Genomic DNA, 21,596 nt, shown 5'->3' with positions numbered 1-21,596 from the left:
AGGATGCAATTTTTAAAAAATGTTTTTTTATTTATTTATTTACAACAATTTCAACCCGACAATTTAGGTACGACTGCACGTAAGGTCGTCACGTCAGCCACTTCACGATGTAGTAGTTCTTCTTACCTGCAAACAGAAAATCAAGACGAGAAGTAGGCAGGCAGGCCTCGGACATCCGGAACGCAACTGGTGTTTCTGCCATCTCTGCGCACGCGGTCTCTCACACTTGAACGTAATTTTAGAAAAAAAAAAAAAAGCAAAAATTTATTTTTAAAATTTCAGCTTCGCTAAATCTAAACTGAATTTATGGTAAAAAATGTTATATGTACTCATAAAAAAGTGCACATTAATGGACAATCAGTAATTTTTAGCACCAATGCATGAAACTGAAACAATGTGGAAAATTCTTCACATCCACCACATCTCGCCCCGGAAACAGCCTAGACTCCGCGGTCTGCCCAGATATTGAACAAAAAGTTATTTTTAAAAAATTGGCTCTCTAAATTCAGACACGTAACCAAGGGAATACAGACTCTGTGTGTGTGTGTGTGTGAGAGAGAGAGAGAAAGAGAGAGAGAAAGAGAAAGAGAGAGAGAAAGAGAATGACATGGTGCATGTGTGGACACGGCACGCTGGTCTAGCATTCCGGGGGGGGGGGACTCGGGTTCAAGTCCCTGTTTGGTAATCCCATTTCTTTTTTCTCACGCCAGGCAGATGTTGGAATGGTTCCCCCACTCTAGGCCGGGCAACAACGCTCTGACCCCGCGATGTCAGTGGAGTTTCCACATGTTGGCTTGGTGTTACAAACTAACACCTCGAAGCCTCTGTCTCGAGATATCGCCAGTTTTTCGAATTTCATTTAAAGCGCCAAAATTTACTTTTTTTTATCCTCTTGGATGTATTTTAAAACATATCTCACATGGTAGAGCGCATTAAAGAATATAGATGGCTTTCGCTTCTTCCTGTTTCTTCTTTCTTATTTCCTTTGATATTAGCTAAAACATCTCCTTGGTGAAGCTAGGGCAGATTTTAAGCGCTTCTTCAAAATAATCAGCGAGTTTTTTTTATCGTTAATTAAAACCCCTGCTTTTTCATCAGGATTTGATTCATGCATTTTAATGTGTCTTTCTTTCCCCAATTGGCATATATTAAACATACCCAACCAACAAACAAATCATACAGACGGCAACACTTCAGTGTTGACCGTGTGAGGCGTGGATGATATGTCGGACTGGACACAAAGCCGCGCCCGGAGACAGAGGTTCGCGCGGCACGGGGACACTCACCCACGCGCAGGAGGGTCACGTTGTTGGGCAGGACGTGCGCAGCACGGCTCAGCACCTCCTCCGTGTTGCACGCGCGCTGGTGGTTCACGTAGAAGCCCCCCGCGCCGATGATCCTCCTGGCATCGCCTGCGCCCACACAGCACGGCGTGTCTCCGTCGCATTCGCTGTCGCCGTGTCGCCAGCACATCCGACAGACTTATCACTACAGCGTGTCGAAACTCCCTCCGACCGACTTCACCGTCCTAAACCTCGACCCCTTGAAGGCCAAGCTTCCCTCGTCGTAACTTAAACAGTTATTACATTATTAATACGCTCAAACAAGTTTACTTACTAATAGGGGCACCTGTATTTCGCGGATACATTTCGTGTCGAGGTATTTCACAAAATGCTGTAGCTTTTCTCCTGTGGTTGATTGGCTGAGGTCGGTGAGAGGTGTCGTCCCGCTCTTGACGGGGCCGATGAGAATGTGGTCAACCGTACTGCTGCACCCTCACAATTTGCCACGACTCTTAGAAAAAGCTACAGTGTTTTGTGAAATACCTTGACATGAAATGAAATCGCGAAATACATGTGTGTCTACTTATTAAAACTTTTTAAAATTTAAATTTAGGCCTAATTGTCTGTTCTTTACTTATTCTAAAAATGTTTATTAAAAGTTCCAATTACCGTTAGTTAACATTAATTTATTTATTGTATGTTCTAGCAGCTATTTTATTATTTTCCTCACTGTCAGTGAAGTACTTTTTCACTCAGGAAGGTGCATTATTTTTGCCCTCGTGGTACTAGTGGCGATCTGCAGAGCTGTGTAGATTAAGGGGCCCGCCTACCTGGGCACACATACGGTGTGCAGAGCTTCAGGAAAAACAACGCCATTTCAAAACTACTTAAGATATCCGAGTGGGGCCTGTTTACGGAAAGCATTTAAGAGTTCGCTGAGGCCCGAAAAGTACTTTTAATTTTGGATCATATTTTTAAACCGTATTTCCAGAAGAGTTAAAATGGCTGAAACACAGAGTTTTCAGAGTAATTTTTAGGTGTAAAACAAGTGGTACAGATTCTTGAAAGCACTTAAGGGACTTGCATTACACCTTTATCTTCATTTCCCCGTAATATAAAAATACGGACACCGCACAATTTTCACAGTTATCAATTGACGACGAGAAGACTGCGCGCCAGTTCAGAGCCTTGAGCTTAGAGGCGATACCGCGCTGGAAATACCATCGAGCGCCGCGCATATCATCCCGCCTCACTAACACACATACACCCCTGACGAGGCGGGCCCCTTAAATGATTCTTATTGGTAATTTAAAAAGAAAAAAAAAGTGAATATTTGGGCAAATGTGATGTGAATGTGTGAAGGAAACAGGAAATGAAAGCACAAATGCACGGACAAGGAGCGGTACGGCGGCACGTACCCTCGGAGGGGAAGCAGCGCGCCTGCATGGCGACGTCCAGCACGGTGGCGCCGGCACGCAGGGGCAGCTCGCGCAGCTCCGCACCGCGCAGCACCTGGCCCATGGCGGCCGTGCTGAGCCGCGCCAGCGCCTCCAGGCTGCCCTCGTACAGGGCGGCCGACACCTCCCGCGCGCTCCTCAGCCCCTCCTCTGCAACCACACGCGCCGTGCCAGACACGACGACACTCTGACCCTATTCGACAGGCAACCACATGCCGTGCCGTGCCATAACCGCGCCAGAGACGACACACTGATCCTATTCAACAGGCATACATATTTAAACTTTCGTCTTCTTGATATAAACCACCGAGGGGTATGCAAGAAGTAATTTCTTTTACAAATTTAATTCTGATTTAACGTCTCAAGCCACTACATTCTCTTGATTATTTTATTTTCATTTGGTTTATTAAGGGCATAATTCCTACGTATATATATTTTTATATTTATTTATATAGATTATTATAATTATATATGATTAAATGTGATTATATATATATGTATATTTACATTTCAGCTACATATATCTGCTTATGTAATTTTTTATTAATCAAATAAATTTTTAATGCCGGTCCGCATCGAAAAAAAAAAAGTGATTGGCAGAAGTTTAATTAGCACTGCTCTCACGCTCACACTGTTGCAACTTTACAGTCACAAGTTGTTAAACCCAACCTGACTTGAGTATTTGATAAGAACGTAAGATGTAGGAACATCAAATCTCTAAAAGGAAGTGAATTGAACCACTGAACCAAACACTGACAGAAAAGGAATAAATTAAGATCAGCTTTAACAGGATGTCCTTACAAATGTGTAGAAAAAAAATTGCCCGACTTTTCCATGACCAAATTACAAATAATATTTTTTTTAAAATAAATACCTATTTTGCAATTTTCTGAAAGAAGTAAAAACCATCCTGTCTCCACCATCCCAACAGTGTTCTAGTTCAAAGAGAACCATGCTTATGCCAATTTACAGTGTGTATGACAGCGCACTATAACACCATCATGGTATTGGCATACTGGAGCGTAACCATCACCGAGGAATCGCCGTAACTTTGAAAAGTTTTAAAGTGGATTCCCGGGCTAATTCCCACCTCCCTGAGTTCCCAGAAAGTGAAAGCTGTTTGAGAACGCGCATCACGCGTGCCGAGCGCAGATGTGTTCGGGGGGAACCAGCGAGGGTAGTTACCTCCGTGGACCAGCAAGGTGACCTGCTCCGCCAGTCGCTTCTGGGCGGTCCTCTGCTCCGGCTGGGCCTGCAACAACCAGGGCGACCAACCTCGCAGCACTGCCTCCTTATCGGGGGGGCTCCCCCGTCCAGACCCCTGAGTCACAGCTTCTGGTTCCCAGCGGCGCGACGTCAAGGCACACACGGCGCGCAGAGCTTCAGGGAAAAACCAACGCGATTTCAAAAATCACTCACGACATCCGAGTGGGGGGGTCTGCTTACGATAAGCGTTTGAGAGTTCGCCAAGGGCTGAAAAAGTACTTTTGATTTCCGATTAATTTCAGAAGGGTGAAATGGCTAACAGGCATGTTTTGAGAGTAATTATTTTTTTTGGCATATACAACGACCGGTACAGATTCTCGTAAGCACTTACGGGACTTGCATGACACCTCTACCCTCCCCCGGGACGCTACCTGGTGCAACTCCATGAGATCCCGAGGGACGCTACCTGGTGCAACTCCATGAGCGCGGCGACGCTGGCCAGCGGCTTGAACGTGAAGAGCTTCAGCATCCGCTCCACGTCCGAGTCCCTGACGCGCACCAGGAACTGGTACAGCTCGAAGGGCGACGTCCGGCCCGGGTCCAGCCACACCGCGTTGCCCGCCGACTTGCCGAACTTGTCGCCCGCCTCGGTGGTGACCAGCGGCACCGTCAGCGCTGCGGAACACAGTCCCGTCTCCGTCACCGTCACCGAATACACTCGCTTACAAGACACACTATCTGTGAAACTCCTCTCGCTCTGAAGAGAAGATATGTTATCCTCCACATGTTCCAAATGTAATTTCGTTAACGACTCATAAACGAAAGTGTAGCTACAACTCAAACTTGACATTCGTCGTTAAAATTAAAGGCTTGACGAGAAGTGAGACTTAGAATCAGGGGCGTAGCCGGGAGGGGGGGGGGTTAGGGGTTCAACCCCCCCCCCCCCTAGCACCAAATCTTTAATTAATTTCTTATTCATCACTCAAGCAAATTTCATATTAAAATTAATAAAATTTTTACCATTACAACATTTAAATTTAAGAACCGAAAAACTGCTAAAATAGCACTATTTTACACCTTAAAATCCAAATTTTCCCGGAGGAGAACCCCCGGGCCCCCCGCTTTAATACGTGTGTGTGGGGGGGGAGGAGGAGGAGCATGCTTCTTAACACCCCCCATACACAAATCCTGGCTACGCCACTGCTTAGAATATGTGGCGTCTTAGATTAGAGCTAATATTGTACTATACAACTCACAGAGGCTATCATAGTGTGATGTGTTCCACCCACCCTTTATGCTATTACTACGAGTTTTTCACCTTGAGTGACTGCAATATTGCTATCACACCCCACAACAACTCAAGCCAACTGTGAAAGTTCAAGTCTTAGGTTTGCATATTTCCATGTTATTGTGACAACAAATTAACAGTACAAGATGGTGGCATTTAGCCTCAATATTTAATACTTCTCACACACACACACACACACAGCCGAGTGAAAAATTAGTAAAATTTACTAACAAAAAATAGGAAAACTAAATGGGAACTTTTGGCAAATGTTCCGTATCACATATCCAAGTCCATCCCTTGATCCTGATGGCATGATCCTTTATGATTGATCCTGCGGTACATGATGCTTGCTGTTTTAATTTAATATGTTGAAATATTCTGGACATTACATATATATTGCAGTACAAACAATGTTAGGATGTAAAAAAAAAATAATTCATTTTCTGATTTCTGTTTGATTTGATAGTACGAACATAATTCAATATTACATCACAAGTTTTGTTGTATCCAGGATCTTCCGATGGACTGAATTAAAACAGCAAGCTTCATGTACCACATGACATTACGATCACGGGATAGACTTAGATAGGCAATACAAAACTTTTACTGAACTTTTTAATATACAGTAGTTATTACTAATAACTGCTATTTAATTCTTACTGTTTATATCATTTTATGATTAAACTTAATAATTTGAATTTTTTGATAAAATAAAAATAAAATAAAAACCACAGTCTCAAAACGGCAGCAATAAAATCGTTATAAAAATATACAAGCGATTTAAGAAATAAGCAAGCAATTAAAGAGAAGGAATATGATATACGAACTTTGATTTATTCTGACTCTAAAACATTGACACACGCTCCAGTCCCCAACCTTACAAAACTGACTCGGAAATTGAAAATTTTGGAGTTGTTCCTGGCCCACTCCGCAGAAGAATCAGAAATGAAGTACCGCGAGTGACCACGGGGAGTGCCGGGGAGCGGACGTGGGCGTGCGAGCACACTCACCGTACACGGGCGTGCCGGCGACGCGGGAGACCAGGTCGTGCCCCGACACCATGTTGCCCATCTGGTCGCTGCCCCCCACCTGGAAGCGGCACCCCCAGCGCCGCGCCAGCTCCAGCCAGTCGTAGGCCTGGAACAGCTGGTAGCAGAACTCGGCGAAGCTCATGCCCGCCTCGGAGGAGAGGCGCGCCTGCACGCTGTGGCGCGACAGCATGGCGGCCATGCGGGCGTGCCGGCCGGCCGTGGCCACCAGCCGCACGGCGCTCAGAGAGCCGTACCACTCCAGGTTGTTCACGAACCTGCGCCCGCAAGAGCCCCCTCTCCCGTCACACGAGCGCGGACTGGTCCGGAGAGGCAACCTCTAGCAACATCTCAGCATTCACAATCACAGACTTGCTTGACTACATCTAACAAAATATATACCACACTGGCGCCCGCCCCGGCTACGCACGGGTGCAACGCTCATGCTAGAAGATAACCAACAAATATCAACAACAAAATATACCTATTCTATTCGGTTCTTTTTTTGAACTTAAATACCTCACCTTAAACAACGATTTTAGATAATTAAATTAAATAAAAAAAAAATATTTTACTTACTATTCGTTCGACTAAAGACTAAAGATAATCAACAATTATCAACAACATGATCCATATCGTAGGGTTCAGCCAGTGTTTGAAATGTGAGCACAAAAAAAGTTTTTATTTACATCACATTAGATACCTCTAAAATTATCAGTGTTTCTCTACTATATTATGCATGTATTAAACATATAAACATTCCTCTTGAATCACTCTATTAAAAAAAAAACCGCATCAAAATCCGTTGCGTAGTTTCAAAGATCTAAGCATACATTGGGACAGACAGCGGGAAGCTACTTTGTTTTATACTATGTAGTGATGATGTCTAGCTTTTTTTTCTTCATTATAGATTAATATTGAAAAGTACGTAAAAAAAATTTTTAATTCAAAATAAGGGTTTAACAAAATATATTTAATATTTGAAACAGTTAAATAAAAAATTAATTTTTTCTTCAGTAATTTTTTATAATATTAGCGAGTACCCGGCATGCATTGCAATGCCACTTAAAGAAAGTGTTTGTGTTTTGAAATACCTTACACATTTTGTTTATGTAACACACGAACCCGAAATGTAGCCGTTTGTATTTGATTCGATTGAATTAAGTCATGCGTGTGCACTCGTACACCGAATACAAACAAACCGTCGCTACTCTAAATGAAATGAACACATTTGTTGAAACGACTCGAGCGCCACGTATTGTAAATGTCACACACGAACTGAATTGGAAAAATTTGTTTCCCTGAGCACCGATATTTGTTAGTCGCCAGTAGCTACCAAATATAAAAGTTTAAAATTACGACTCGTGGGCGTACCGCACTTCCCTATTGCCACAGGCAACTATCACTACAGTCGAAGGCATGGCAATCACCTGACTTCAGGGAGGTCGACGTTCGGCGTCCACAGGAACCTCCTGTGGTTGCTGAATATCCGCTCCACGTTGTCCCTGATGGCGCGCGTGTTCCTCTCCACTTCCTCCTCCGAGAGCGCCGGCCGGGCCGAGGACCTGCCGCTGGGGTCTCCGATCAGGCCCGTCGCCCCGCCGAGCTGCCAACACGACACGGCACTGCCAACACGACACAGCCACGCCACCAGCAAGACGCGCCTTGGTTCCTCCTCGTCCCTGTTCTGCCATTTCCGTTGCTTCTCCCTGCATCGGTACAACTGGCAAGATAAAGATTAATCACAACTCACAGTTTGCACCATTATCATTTTATACGTAACCAATATACTGCCAGAATAAAAAAAAACTAATACATGTTTTAAACCAATTTGATAGTGCCTCAAATTAATACACCGTTGTTTAATCAACAAGGCTTATACAGAATTAACGGCTCACGAATTTATCGTTAAAATACGTAATAAATCTAAGATATTATACAATTACGGATACTGTTTTGCAAATCCAAGGTTTTGTCGTATTCCCCGTGACTTCCAGGTTTTTGAGACACCTCTTCGATTCCCTGGGAACCCTGCGAGTGACACAGTTGATGGTCCCCCTGTGCCGGAGCATTGCGCACACATCCTGGTATGTGACTCAGCATGTCTTACAGGAAATTAGTTGTAAGTCCTTCTCCTTGGAATTCAAAATGATAGCAAGGACTCTCAATCAACGAACATAAAACATCATTATAATATGCATATTATCCCAATATTTAAAGCCCCAAAATATGTATAAATTTTATTTGTAAGGCTTAAACGTCTGGTCAAGGGAAACTTCATCCAAGATGGTAGAACACTACAACACTCAGGGTCATGGAGATAGTACCTACCGCTATGGCTAGCTAGTGAACCATTCACAGTGGTCTTGAATATGCATTACTATAACTTACTTTGCTTTGTGAGAAATGTTAGCCTTACAAGTCACTTCGGTTACATTCCTCAGGCTCCGTCCCACAAATTTTTGCTGCAATCGTTACTGTAGTGTATGTATTATGTAGGTATGTGTGACACCAGCAAAAGTATTGGTAATGTATGTTTTATATTCATTTTATCTACGTCTACAATTCAATTTGAAATAACACATACACATAGTTTTGATATGTAACATCTTACCTCTTGGTATATACGGCGCAAACCAAAGTTCACAAAGCCAAAAGGAAACTTTTTAGTGTTAACTGTTTAGTGAATTTTAACAATATGAGGAGTATCTTAATAAAATTTCTTGTTGAACATCAGGTTTAAAACGAGGTTTTAGTATTTTTTAAAAGTCTTTTTTCATTTTTATCGGAGCCGTTCCAATAAACACCTAGTTTAAAATTTTGCTCTGCAAATCAGATGATTCAATAGTCAATGTAGCTGCTACGGCTGTGAATTCTAGCAGCGGGTGGGAAAACTATGTTTGATTCACTCATGAAATGTATAATGTTCATATATTTATTACGCTCTACATTATTTTAAAGAATTCGACGTTACATTTTATTAGAGAGTTTACTATTATAAGTGATCTGCAACACGAGACTACATGAATTTGCTTGCTACTGAGGTTGGCTGCTACACGTCCCTGGCGAGTATTACAAGACTTGATCACATTTTTTTTTGTTAGGAAACAAATTACTGCTATTAAAGGTTGAAGATAAAAATGTGATGAGCACTGTTTCAATTAGAGTATATCTTCAAAGGGAGGGTGAACTGTCTCCGCCGCCCTCGTTCAAGGACAGACATAAACGCTGCGCCCGAGACACACGGCCGGGGGCACTCACCAGCACCACGACGCGGTGGCCCGCGCGCTGCCAGTGCAGCAGGTTCACCAACACGAGCAGGTTGCCAACGTGCAGGCTGTCCGCCGTGGGGTCGAACCCCGCGTACACGCACTGGTCCCCCCGCTTCAGCAGGTCCACAATCTCATGGCTGCAGGCAGAACAACACATCACTAGCAGCTTGACGACTTTTACCTTTGACTCTTCACCTTCTTCATACAATCTCACAAGACTGAAGTTTGTGATACATTACAAGAACAATCATTTAAATTGAGTAGGAGCTCATTTCAAACAGTTAAAACTCTAAAAATGGTAATTTTGAGTGCTTTTAAAACGAAAAATGCTTATCAGTATTTTTGACGTGGCTAACCTAACCTTCCCAATCGTTCAAACGGGATTATAATATTTTTAATGTAGCTAACCTAACAAAAACAGCAATTTAAATGTAGTTAACATGACTGATTGATTGATTAACTTGCGATTGGGTTTCCGCCCGGAAATAAGGAGTCCCCTCCCCTTACACACACCTTTTCTGAAGCCGTTTCCTATAGTCCTTTCCTCTTCTCACATCCTGTATCTATCCCTCAATCCTATTCCACTCTGCCCTGACCTCATCAGGAATACTTACCTTCTTTCCGTTCTTCTCCACTCTCTCTGAATCTTCCACCTATGATCCCTCCTCCCTCTACACACCGTCATAACAGTGAACTAATACAAATATTGCAATACCGTTTATTAGAATCGTTAAAGAGATTGATAGGAACTCAAAATTACCATTTCTCCCAAATTTCATTTTAACTTTTCCAAAACAGCAGCTACTCTAGAAGATGAATGTAGAGCAATCTCATCCGACGGAATGTAACAAACCCCAACGTACTTGGAATTTAAAGGAAACACATCCTGATACATCCCTCGATCTTTTAGCTTCAGTACGTTTCTGTTGGAACTCCATCGCGTCGACAATACGCAAATATTACGAGCGCTAAAGTATTTCTTACACAACCTAACCCTACCAAAAAACATTTTTGTTTATTTTCAACTTCAAATTCGACCGCATTTCTCAGTACGTTCCGAAACAGCTGCTCTTGTAAGCGTGTTACTGGAACTATTTTACTATACATTTTCCATCTATTATACGAATTACTCACAATTCTGCAGTATTTGCATGGTTTAGCAAAAATACTTCTATAGTTATAATTTTATTATTTAAGCGATTAATAACCCTTTAAGTGTTTTTTTATTTCTTCAATAAGGCTCTTTAATAAATGTCGCATTACAAATCACAAGCACTTTTAAATCTTCTAAAGTAATTGTTGATGACAGAAGAAATCAATTCTAAATTTTTTAAATATTCAATCTCCAAATGTCCTAAAGTCACATGACCACAAGCATCATGACAAATGAACTATAGCGCTATGTTTGTTTAAACTATCTACCTTTCACTTTCTTTTTTTTTCGTCATTTCCCTATGATGTTATTGTTTACATTTGTATTAAACAAACGTGTGGGACATTGTGAAGATTTTTAGGTAGGTTAAAATGAAATTACCTAAACAAGGAAAATGCTTGTACAACCGCCGTATTTAAAATATGGTCGTGAAGTGGAACAAAGTGACGTCGAATCCGCATGTGGCGTCCCAGAAAGTCAGTGAGACGTGAATGCGTAGCTGCCCGCTTCTTGCACTCGCTTGTTCCGTTTGTTTGCAGAGTTCTCCTCGAATGCAACATGGTATGGGTGGATGTCTCACATTAGATCGAGAAGAGTCCAAGGCCAGGAGGAGGAGCGAGGAGATCGACAAACAGCTCGGCGAGTTGGCCAAGCAGGAGCGCAATGTCATAAAGATACTGCTACTTGGTTGGTAGATTTCTAGTTTAGCGGCTGACACGTTTTTTTTTAACATCAGACCTTCCTCCACTCACCAAAAAAAAAAAAAAAAAAAAAACATTGTTTAAAAATTTCTTGCCGAGTCTGAGAAATTTAACGGTTATTGGTGATTTTGTGCATTAAATGCCAATGTGAAAGTTTTGTATCACATATCCAAGTCTATCCCTTGATCCTAATGGCATGATCCTGAATACATTGATCATGTAGTACATGATGCTTGCTTTATCAATTTAGTACACCAAAAGATCCTGGATACAACAAAATTTGTGATTTAATAATGAATTACGATTGTATTATCAGATCAAATCCCGATCTGAAAAGGAATTTTTTTTTACTTCCTAACATTGTTTATATTGCAATATTTTTGATATGATAAGAAAAAGTACCCTTTCAATAATGTTTTACTCGTGACAAGTCTAGATTTCATGAAACACAAAACTAACTTGAAATTTTGGCCTTCTGATTTACAAAGCCGTATTTTTTTGGACACCGGCTAGAAAACCCTTGACCTCAAAATCAAATAATTTACCATGCGTTGTTTTTGTGTTAAGTAGAAGTGTGTGAGTAGCAGTTCTAGAGTTTAAGTCAATTTTGAATATCAACATAAGAAAATTATCAAACATAAATATTGAATTCAAATAGTAAGATTAGGGAAATGGGTATTTTTCTTCCAACAAATTTATGACCGTTTTAAAGTCATAAAAAAAATATTCATACATGGGGTGGTGTAATAGCAATAAAAATTAAATTTTAATGGTTACAGATAATAAACGCAGTCTGGTTTTGAATTTCTGTTAAAATTTTTGGTTGCAAACTGTTCACCTTATCGCATATGTCCTAGTCCTACTTAAACGATTTCCAGTTTAAAAGATTACCCCGCAGTCATAATTTGATCCATTCAGCTGTACACTGTGCAATATGTTACATCAGCCTCATTTATACATTTATCTGTGATACACGACGTGACTTGTAACGGCTTTACAGCTCTTTGAATATAATTGAACATTCTTTACTTCTGAGCGAAATGAATTGTGTACGTGTACAGAACTATTGGTTCTGATGTCGGAAGTGCTGGATGCTGGCACAAGGCCAGAGAGAGAGAGAAAGCGTGACGCAGGGGCGGGGGAGAGCGGCAAGAGCACGCTGGTGAAGCAGATGAAGATCATCCACAGCGACGGCTTCACGCGCGACGAGCTGCGTAGCTTCCGCCCCACCGTGCTGGACAACCTGCTGTCCTCCATGAAGTACGTGCTGACGGGCATGGGCGTGCTGCGCATCAACCTGCAGTCGGCCAAGCACAAGGTGAGGGCGCGGCCGGGCACAAGGTGAGGGCGCGACGGGCACAAGGTGAGGGCGCGGCCGGGCACAAGGTGAGCGCGCGGCCGGGCACAAGGTGAGCGCGCGGCCGGGCACAAGGTGAGCGCGCGGCCGGGCACAAGGTGAGGGCGCGGCCGGGCACAAGGTGAGGGCGCGGCCGGGCACAAGGTGAGCGCGCGGCCGGGCACAAGGTGAGGGCGCGGCCGGGCACAAGGTGAGCGCGCGGCCGGGCACAAGGTGAGCGCGCGGCCGGGCACAAGGTGAGCGCGCGGCCGGGCACAAGGTGAGGGCGCGGCCGGGCACAAGGTGAGGGCGCGGCCGGGCACAAGGTGAGGGCGCGGCCGGGCACAAGGTGAGCGCGCGGCCGGGCACAAGGTGAGCGCGCGGCCGGGCACAAGGTGAGGGCGCGGCCGGGCACAAGGTGAGCGCGCGGCCGGGCACAAGGTGAGGGCGCGGCCGGGCACAAGGTGAGGGCGCGGCCGGGCACAAGGTGAGCGCGCGGCCGGGCACAAGGTGAGGGCGCGGCCGGGTACAAGGTGAGCGCGCGGCCGGGCACAAGGTGAGCGCACAGTTGAAGCAGCTGCTGTCGCGCCGACATCGGCTCAACGTGTTTACTTGCACCTTTTCATAACATATCTCATTAGGTTTTTAAATTTAAAACAAAATTTCAAATGGTTTGGGTTATTCAAAGAAATGATGTAATGATTGCCTTTCTTTCCCCCATGGGTTGGTAATTATAAAATAATATTTTTTTACTCATATTGATTTTACGTTTCGCCTATGAGTGGAATAGGAATGAAATTTCTATATATTTTTTTTTTTTTTCAGTAACAAACTACTTTATCAAATGTACTGCAGTTTTTGTGGTCAAATCTCTTGACCAGGAATAGCGGTTAATCTCTCTCTTTTTTTTTTATTTTACTGGCCTTGCTTTGATCATCTCCTACACAACACACAAAAATTCAGTCCTTTCATTTTTTTTTTTTTTTCATGGGAAAAGGTCTTTAATTTAATCTGCAAGGATAAGATTATATGGTGAGTTGCGATAAAACCGAAACAACACCAAAAAGCGACATTATGCAACACCAAAATGCAAGTGAATACACCATATAGCACCGAAAGGTTAATAAAATCATTTAATTAATGAGCAATTTAATTAAAAATTCTTGTCAAATCACAGAAACGTAATATTTTAATACAGCAAATTCAATGAATGTAATTAAGTTAGCAGGAAGTCTGTACCAAATTGTAGTTACTAAAAAGATGGAATTTTTTTTTTTACTTTTTTGATCTTGCAACTGTTAATAGTAACTCATTTTTTTTACAATACAGGGCTGGTATATTTTTCTAAAACACCAGCACTTGCTAATTTTTTTTTTTTACTTATCAGTCTGTATATCAAAACAATTACCAGGTTTTTATTTTTTTCCATTTTACTTAACTCTATATGTTTCTCTTTATGATGTTGCGTATTTTTCATCAGTTATATTTGCATTTTATGTTTCAAGGAAAAAAGTTTCAATGTATGTTTGAATTAGATTTTTGTGAATAATTGATATTCAGTTAGAGTGATGAAGTGCAGGAAGTTTGCGCGGGCGCCGTGTTGTTGCAGGCGCATGCCCACACGGTGCTGAGCAGCACCAGCTGCTTCGACAAGGGCTTCGCCGTGCTGCCGTGCGTGGCACACGCCCTGCAGGCCCTGTGGTGGGACCGCGGCGTGCGGCTGGCCGTGGCGCGCGGCTACGAGTACCAGCTCAACGACTCCGCCATCTAGTGAGTCCCCTCCCTCCTCCTGCCTCCTCCTCCATGGCGCGGTGTCGCTAGCTGCGCTCGTACGCAGCACGCCGAGTGTTCCTTCGGCTCCAACCATTCACCTTCGGAGCTCAAAGATAAATACATGTCAGTGATGGGACTTTCGAAAATAAAAACTGTAATTTTACTTTCTTGGTATGATTATTTCGACTGGAACAAAATTTTAATGTAGACAAAACAATTTTTTATTTATTTTTTATTTATTATTTGTGAACAGTTCACAAAAAAAGGTAAGGAAATTGAAGGACTGGTCTCAAAAGAATGAAACAGTCCCTAAACAGCAAGGCCCCAAATCTTCCATCTGCGGCAGCCATGGCACGTCACTACAGTTTATGCTCGCTTATTAAATGTAAATAATCAAAAACTATCACTTTTATCGTGTGGGAATTATCTCTGAAAATTTTTCAGCTCTGTAACTTAAAAATTGGTGTTTTCTGTGAATTATAGAAAATTTGTACTGTGTTTGCTAAGGTTAAATCTTGGTTATATCTGTATGTGTATGTGTGTTAAATTCATAGTTTCATGGAAAATAACTTAGAGGAAAAATATTTTGAAGGTATTTGTAGAATTCATGTATCGCAGTATTAAAGCATTAAATGCTAGTATTTGAAGAGAGAGTGTGTTGTGTTGCACGCAGCCGTGCGAAGCCTGGTGTTCGCGGGATCTCGCGGGCCGCTGTACAGGTGGGAACTAGACTCAGACATCAGGCCTGTGCCAAACATTTCTGCTAAGTTCTCCAATTTGCTATTAATTTAATTTGAAGCTTGGTTTTTTTTCTTCTCCAAAAGCTCTAAAATATCTCAAGCCCAGGAATCGCTCAAAAGTATTTAGGTTTTTTTTTTTTGTGTTTGTATGTTTTGGTGTAATGAAGTTGGTTACTTAAAAAAAAAAAATTATAAATTTTCAATAATTTTACGCATGGTTATGTTATAACAATTTTTATTGACTAATTTTACACATAGGGCTGAATTAATTAATAACTTAATCAGTTCAAACATTGTAAAGGTTAAACAATATATGTATATTTACTTAAGTCCTGTATTTTATAAAAAAAAAAGTGTAATGGAGCTTTGCCGAGGACATTATTCGCAATTCGACTCGACTTTGCGGATATTATAAACATTAGAGTTGATGCTCGCTTCGCGGAGGCCCGTGAAACGTACCGAGCGTAGCAGCGCCTGTCCTGCCCGCAGCCTGTTCGAGAACATGGAGAGGATATTCAGCGAGAAGTACGTGCCCTCACCCACGGACGTGCTCCGCGCGCGCGTGCGCACCAACGGAATCATCGAGACGCACTTCAAGATCAACGACGTCATCGTCAGGTCAGTACAGCTACTACTGCAAGTTCTGTGGAGTCGAAATTCAAACAAACCATAAATAAGTCGTTTTCGTAAGTTTTTATAACGGGCCAGCCAAGTCCTTGAATGCCATCAAATTATTAGTATTTAAAATATTTCATATTTAAAGACAAATGTGAAAAAAAAAAATATTTTAGGGAGGGGAATTCAGCATTATTTATCCCTACAGAAGCTATCAAGTCATAACTTGTATCTTTTTTAGGACTGCAGGGAATATTTTTGACACTGGCAAAATTGTGAATTTACGTCCCGAACATGTAAATGTGCTACGTTTTGTTTTAAAAATATTTGTTGAATGTTTCTTCAAAACTAAATTTTTGGTGTTTTTGCTAATACATATTATCTTGTTCTTGATATAAAAAACTCGAGAGTTGATATGACTCACTCATCGTGACTTTGACCGGACGGAGCGTGATCGTTTCCTGTCCGCGTGGAATGCAAAAAAAAAAAAAGTTGTGTTCCTGACTTCGTGCTTCGGGTCGTTCAGCGAGGTGGCCTGAACAGTGCCGATGCGACCACAACGCTGCAGTCCTGACACGGCGACAAACTAATATCCCGTAAGAGGCGAGGTCATTTTGTGTTGTCAGACCAATGAAAACTCAAGCCAGGTTCTAGTTATTTGTTGTTGGACTGAGCGCCAACTAAAGTGAAGTAAACTTCCTCCTGGCAAAGGGTTCGATGTTGCTACCTCCCAGAAACCGACCGACTTGATGCAGTGCTGTAGCCGCGCGTGCCGTGTTGCAGCATGTTCGACGTGGGCGGGCAGCGGTCGCAGCGCAGGAAGTGGATCTACTGCTTCGACGACGTGCGCGCGGTCATGTTCGTAGTGTCGCTGAGCGGCTACGACATGACGCTGCTGGTGAGTCGCCGCGACACCAGGGGTGGAGTCTACAAGTGTGCTCAAGTACAGAACATGTTTGTGGAGTTGGAAACATAATACTAAGTACTTCATTATGTGTTCAGTTTGGTACCAACTTTCGATACTCAATACTTTCAGCTAAAAAAAAAAATGTACCTATATATATTTGTCATGAAGCATTAAGAATTTAGAAACAGTATTTTATTTACCTGAAATTTTTTTCGTTAAGATACTTATACAAAATCTAAACGATATAGTACTGTTGTGCATATTATTTACATAAAAATGACACAGAACGAAAAAAAAAGAAGTTAAGTTTGAAGACACACAATATTGAAAACTGAATTTATAGTCTTCCTTTGCATTAACTTGACCACGTACCTCGTTACGTGCTGACGAACGCTGGCAACGAAGAGAAGTAGTGGGTGTCTCGAGAAGTCAGGACGTATGAAAAGTGTAATTGGTTAGGTTACCGAACCTGTTGCACGCGAGACCTTGAGCTAGCGATAGGCCTAGGTGCAACAACTAGTTTTCTTTATGCCGAGCGAATGTCAAATTGAATGTTCAAAACTTTCCCCACAGTCTAATCAAATTCTGATTAATCTCCCCACAGCAAGGCTGTATTGCAATGTAAGTAACAAAATATAGAATTGAATTTCAAAAAAATATATAATCATTTGGTGTTTGTAATGTTCGGACAAGTTAAGAGCATTGTAGTTAAACCTAAAAAGTTTCAGTTCTGCAATAAATTAAGTTCTCCTTATTTGTACAACCTAAAAACGTTAATGATGTAACTTTGGCAGCTAATTATGCAAAAAGTATGCGCTGTATATACTATATTTTTAATTTTGTGAAAGTTAAACAATGAAAAAGTCTACAAGTTTATCTGTAATTACTGTAAATATAAAATCATGAGCTGAGACGGGAGGCACCCCCTTAATGGATAAAAAAACGTTCATAAACAAACACGACCGCGAGGTCTGGTCCCTTCTGACTAACCAGTTGAGCCGTACGAATAACATCATTTAATGAAAGTTATGAACCAACCGTGTCCGCCCGGCGGTGAGCAGCGGCGCGCGTGTCCGTCGTGTTGGCAGGAGGACCCGGCCGTGAACCGCCTGGACGAGAGCCTCAGCCTGTTCTCGCAGATCGTCAACAACCGGTTCTTCCGGGACGCCGCCTTCGTGCTGTTCCTCAACAAGTTCGACCTGTTCCGGGAGAAGGTGCTGTACTCGGGGCGCCACCTGCGGCTGTACCTGCCCGACTACCGCGGTGAGCAGGGCCGACAACCCGACTGGACAAACATCACTAGAGACCGGAAAAATTCGCGGGTTCAATGACCTCCAGGATAGACTCCAATATCCTCTACACACTCGGGCAAATGCCAACTGTTCATTGGCTGCTGACTTGTGAGTCGTCTCGACTGGGTGGCCTGTGATTCGACACTTCTACGAGTGAGGGTCTCTAATTGCCCCTCAGTCCTCCAGATTAACAGCGGACCACTGACAGAAGCAGCACTAAGGTATAATTATTTGAATTTTAGCATAACACGAAATGAACCCACAAATTTTTCAGGTCTCCAAATCATTATCTTAGCATACAGTCAGGCTTCTGTGAATCCCCCCCCCCCCCCCCCTTTTTGTAATACAGATCAAATGGCAAATTATTCACGAATATCAAATATTTTTCCCATTGATTTTTAACATACAGTGAAGTTTTTTTTCCTTCTTCACATCTACGAGTACAAGAAATTTGATCCAACAGCTGTAAAATGAAAAGATAGAAATATATGTATGAAAACATAATAGAGAAATGCAGTTTGCAAAAAAAAAAAATCTTCAACCAGTGAAACTTATTTCTACGTTCATCTGATGCACATAGATATTTTATATTGTATTATCGATAATTTTTAATCAAAATCACAATATATTATTTGTTACATATAAAAAAATAATTATTTTTAATGTTTCAAAAAAACAAGTTCATCTGAGCTTTATATGTGTGATCTTTTTTTTTTTCAATTAATTATTTTGTGGATAACTTAATGAATACTAAAAAAAAAGTTATTCATTTTGAATTGTTAAGTATTCAATTGATATTTTCGAATTCTCGCAGAAACTTACGTGTGATGTTGGATCGCATTGTCTAAAGAGCAAGGTCGTTTAAGAGTAAAGAAATTAGGTACAGTACTTTGTGGAAACTCCCCCGATGCGTGGAGAAGTGCCGTGCTGCGTGAATGACGCGCGCGCGGTGTGTGGTGTGTGCACGGCAGGCGCGGACTACGACGTGGACGGCGGCGCGCTCTTCGTGCAGCGCAAGTTCCGCGAGCGCGCGCGTGGCGACAAGCCGGTGTGCACACACTTCACCACCGCCACCGACACGGCCAACGTGCAGGTGGTGTTCCAGGCGGTCATGGACACCGTGGTGCGTGCCAACCTGCGCCGCGCCACGCTGCTGTAGGTGCCCGGGCTCCCTTCCCCCCTCTGGCCGCGCTCGGACACGCACACACTCACACACACACGCACACACGCACGTACAAGATCATGTACCGTGAAGTTGAAAAATCCATTTGTCGTCGGGATTTGTCTGAACCGCCGACTTATTTCACTAAAAAAAATAATAATTTTTAAACAAAAAAAAATAATAATTTTTAAACAAAAAAAAATAATTTTGTATCGAGGATTAGACTTCCAGTAATAAGTACCTACAAGATTGGGATTTTCTACAATTCCCAGACACACCAGTTGTGTGACTGTCAGCAAAAACTGCAGTGTGTTTTTTTTTTGACGATGAGGACGACCACGCGGAGCTCGCGTTCACCCGCCCGCCAACTTGCAAACTGATTAACAATAAAATTTTCTATGTACGTAGTTTCAAATAAAATAGTATTAAATTAAAATACTAGCCCAATAAATTACAGGTGTTAAAATGTCATGGATATTTCATTAGATATTTGTGAACATTCTGATTATGATAATATAATCGTGATACAACTATATTGTGCTAACGGGGTTGAAAGCCAAGGACGAGCGAAGCCCCGGTGACTGGACGTGTGTCCTCCGAGCGTGACCACGAGGCGCGGACGTGACGAGGCAGGGTGCGTGTGTCTCCGATGAGAAGTTGGGGGTTTAGTTGTCAAAGATCTCAAAATTTATTTAATCGAAAATCTGAAATGAGTTGTTTTTGTGTTTGTCTTTATTTTTTATATAGGTGTTTTTGTTGATTGTGAAGAGCGCCTGTGATATTTCGAAATTTAATTGGAATTGAGAGTACGAACCACAGTGTGTTTGTAGAAACAGTGTTTGTGTGAGTGTTACTGTTTGTAAAGTGTACTTCATTACTAATTGCTAGCCACTTTTTTTTTAGATTATAAATTTTAGATTTACAGGAACTTTTAACTCTTTAAAATTTTTAGTTTTCATCACATTAAATTCATCTTGATCATTAAGTATGCTTCTCCCAGTTTAAAAAGAAAATTATATTTAGATTATGAAAGTTAATATTTTATAAAAGTAGACAAATAGTATGCATAGCACTGCTTTTAAGATTATTTCCTATTCAATATACATGTCAAAGAACATGCAGTAACTATTATTATTTTTAGATCTCATATTTTTGCAAAATTATTTATTTTAGTTTTAAGTTGTTTTTAATTTATTTTTGTTCTGAACATTCATCACTTTGCGCACTCTCTCCAGACTGGTCCAAGCAAGATCATTTCATGTTGTCTTTAATAAGATGTGCCTGTTTGCATTTGTGATAGAAGTGAAAATTTGTATCTTTGCCAAATTATTGCAATAAAGTAAATTCTATTTTTATGCCAGATAGTACGGACTAAGTTTATTTATTGAAAAAATATATTTTTTTGTTAATGCTGTGAAATGATACAAGTATGTTGGTTAAATGTGCAACATGTCTGACTACACTTACATGATGTTACTATTTGGAGCATGTTGCATAGTTAAAAGCAAAGTATAGTTTCTATTACAGTCAAGTCTCATTAATATGAACCCGTTTAATATGAAGTTCCCGTTTTATGAAGAAATTTCTGGTCCCAGCAAACAGAATAGGCTTTTAAATGGTACAAACTTCGTTTTATACGAAATACGGTTAATATGTAATTCGGAGTTGGTTTTCGTCCCATACAGAAGTATTTGTACATATAATTATAATGGTTAATACGAATTTTAATTACTACTCTCTGAATGTTTGCGGAACGTAGCAAATTTATCGCCCTTTGCCATTGTAAGAAATGAAAATAAACACCGAAAAAACACAGTGTCAGCAGCAATAATCGCGCTTGAGCTGAAGTATATAAATATTTACATCACAGGCGCGCCTCTAGCATCGATTTGTGTAAACATGCAACGGATAATGTTTGGTTCTGTGCGTCTACACACTTCAGATATTTAAAATTTTCATGCCTCTGGTGGCAAAATGTGGAACTACAGAATGCAATCTGCCTCTACGTATATTCTTTTTTTATGGTATAACCGAAATACGTACGTCTATGACATTGTCGCTGCCAGTGTTTATATTACGTTGCATACAGTGATTTATATGAAACTGTGCACGAATAACTAATTATTGTTTTTGTGCGTGACAGATTTGCAGATACGCGAAACGCAAACGAAACAATTTAACGTTAGATGAAAAGCTTAAAATCATAAATGAAGCGGCAAGACAACAAAAACTGAAATCGCGAAAGAATTTAATCCTCTTTCTTCGTTGTCGACAATACTAAAAAATCGGAACAACATTGTTGGTGCTCGTGATGCTGCGATTGCTCTAAGGGGTAGAAAAAGTCTTCGTGGCCCTAAATATGGTGAAATGGAGGGAAAACTTC

The 21,596-nt window shown here is 41.5% G+C and overlaps 2 protein-coding genes across 3 annotated transcripts; one reads left to right on the top strand and one right to left on the bottom strand.

Moving 5' to 3' along the window:
- Positions 1-9: 9 nt before the first annotated feature.
- LOC134541329 (tyrosine--tRNA ligase, mitochondrial) lies at positions 10-10,601 on the bottom strand. 2 transcript variants are annotated; one of them, XM_063384739.1, is made up of 9 exons: positions 10,398-10,601; positions 9,524-9,671; positions 7,693-7,868; positions 6,245-6,540; positions 4,413-4,621; positions 3,926-3,992; positions 2,702-2,890; positions 1,287-1,412; positions 10-126 (listed from the first exon to the last, which is right to left on the bottom strand). In XM_063384739.1, the coding sequence occupies exons 1-9, from the start codon at positions 10,541-10,543 to the stop codon at positions 89-91; spliced, it is 1,395 nt and encodes a 464-aa protein (XP_063240809.1). In that variant the 5' UTR covers positions 10,544-10,601; the 3' UTR covers positions 10-88. The 2 variants fall into 2 exon arrangements, with proteins under 2 accessions (XP_063240809.1, XP_063240808.1); XM_063384738.1 differs by lacking the exon at positions 10,398-10,601 and adding an exon at positions 10,149-10,288.
- Positions 10,602-10,898: 297 nt separating this feature from the next.
- Positions 10,899-20,577, top strand: LOC134541330 (guanine nucleotide-binding protein G(o) subunit alpha-like). Its single transcript, XM_063384740.1, has 8 exons — positions 10,899-11,048; positions 11,227-11,374; positions 12,522-12,706; positions 14,334-14,494; positions 15,727-15,855; positions 16,636-16,750; positions 17,848-18,022; positions 19,023-20,577. Exons 2-8 carry the CDS (start codon positions 11,239-11,241, stop codon positions 19,208-19,210), a joined length of 1,089 nt encoding a protein of 362 aa, XP_063240810.1. The 5' UTR covers positions 10,899-11,048; positions 11,227-11,238; the 3' UTR covers positions 19,211-20,577.
- The last annotated feature ends 1,019 nt before the right edge of the window (positions 20,578-21,596 follow it).

This window comes from Bacillus rossius, chromosome 18, assembly GCF_032445375.1.
Source record: "Bacillus rossius redtenbacheri isolate Brsri chromosome 18, Brsri_v3, whole genome shotgun sequence".
NCBI lineage: Eukaryota > Metazoa > Arthropoda > Insecta > Phasmatodea > Bacillidae > Bacillus > Bacillus rossius.
Note: the sequence above shows the minus strand (reverse complement) of the source record. Positions and strands in the feature narration are given on the sequence as shown.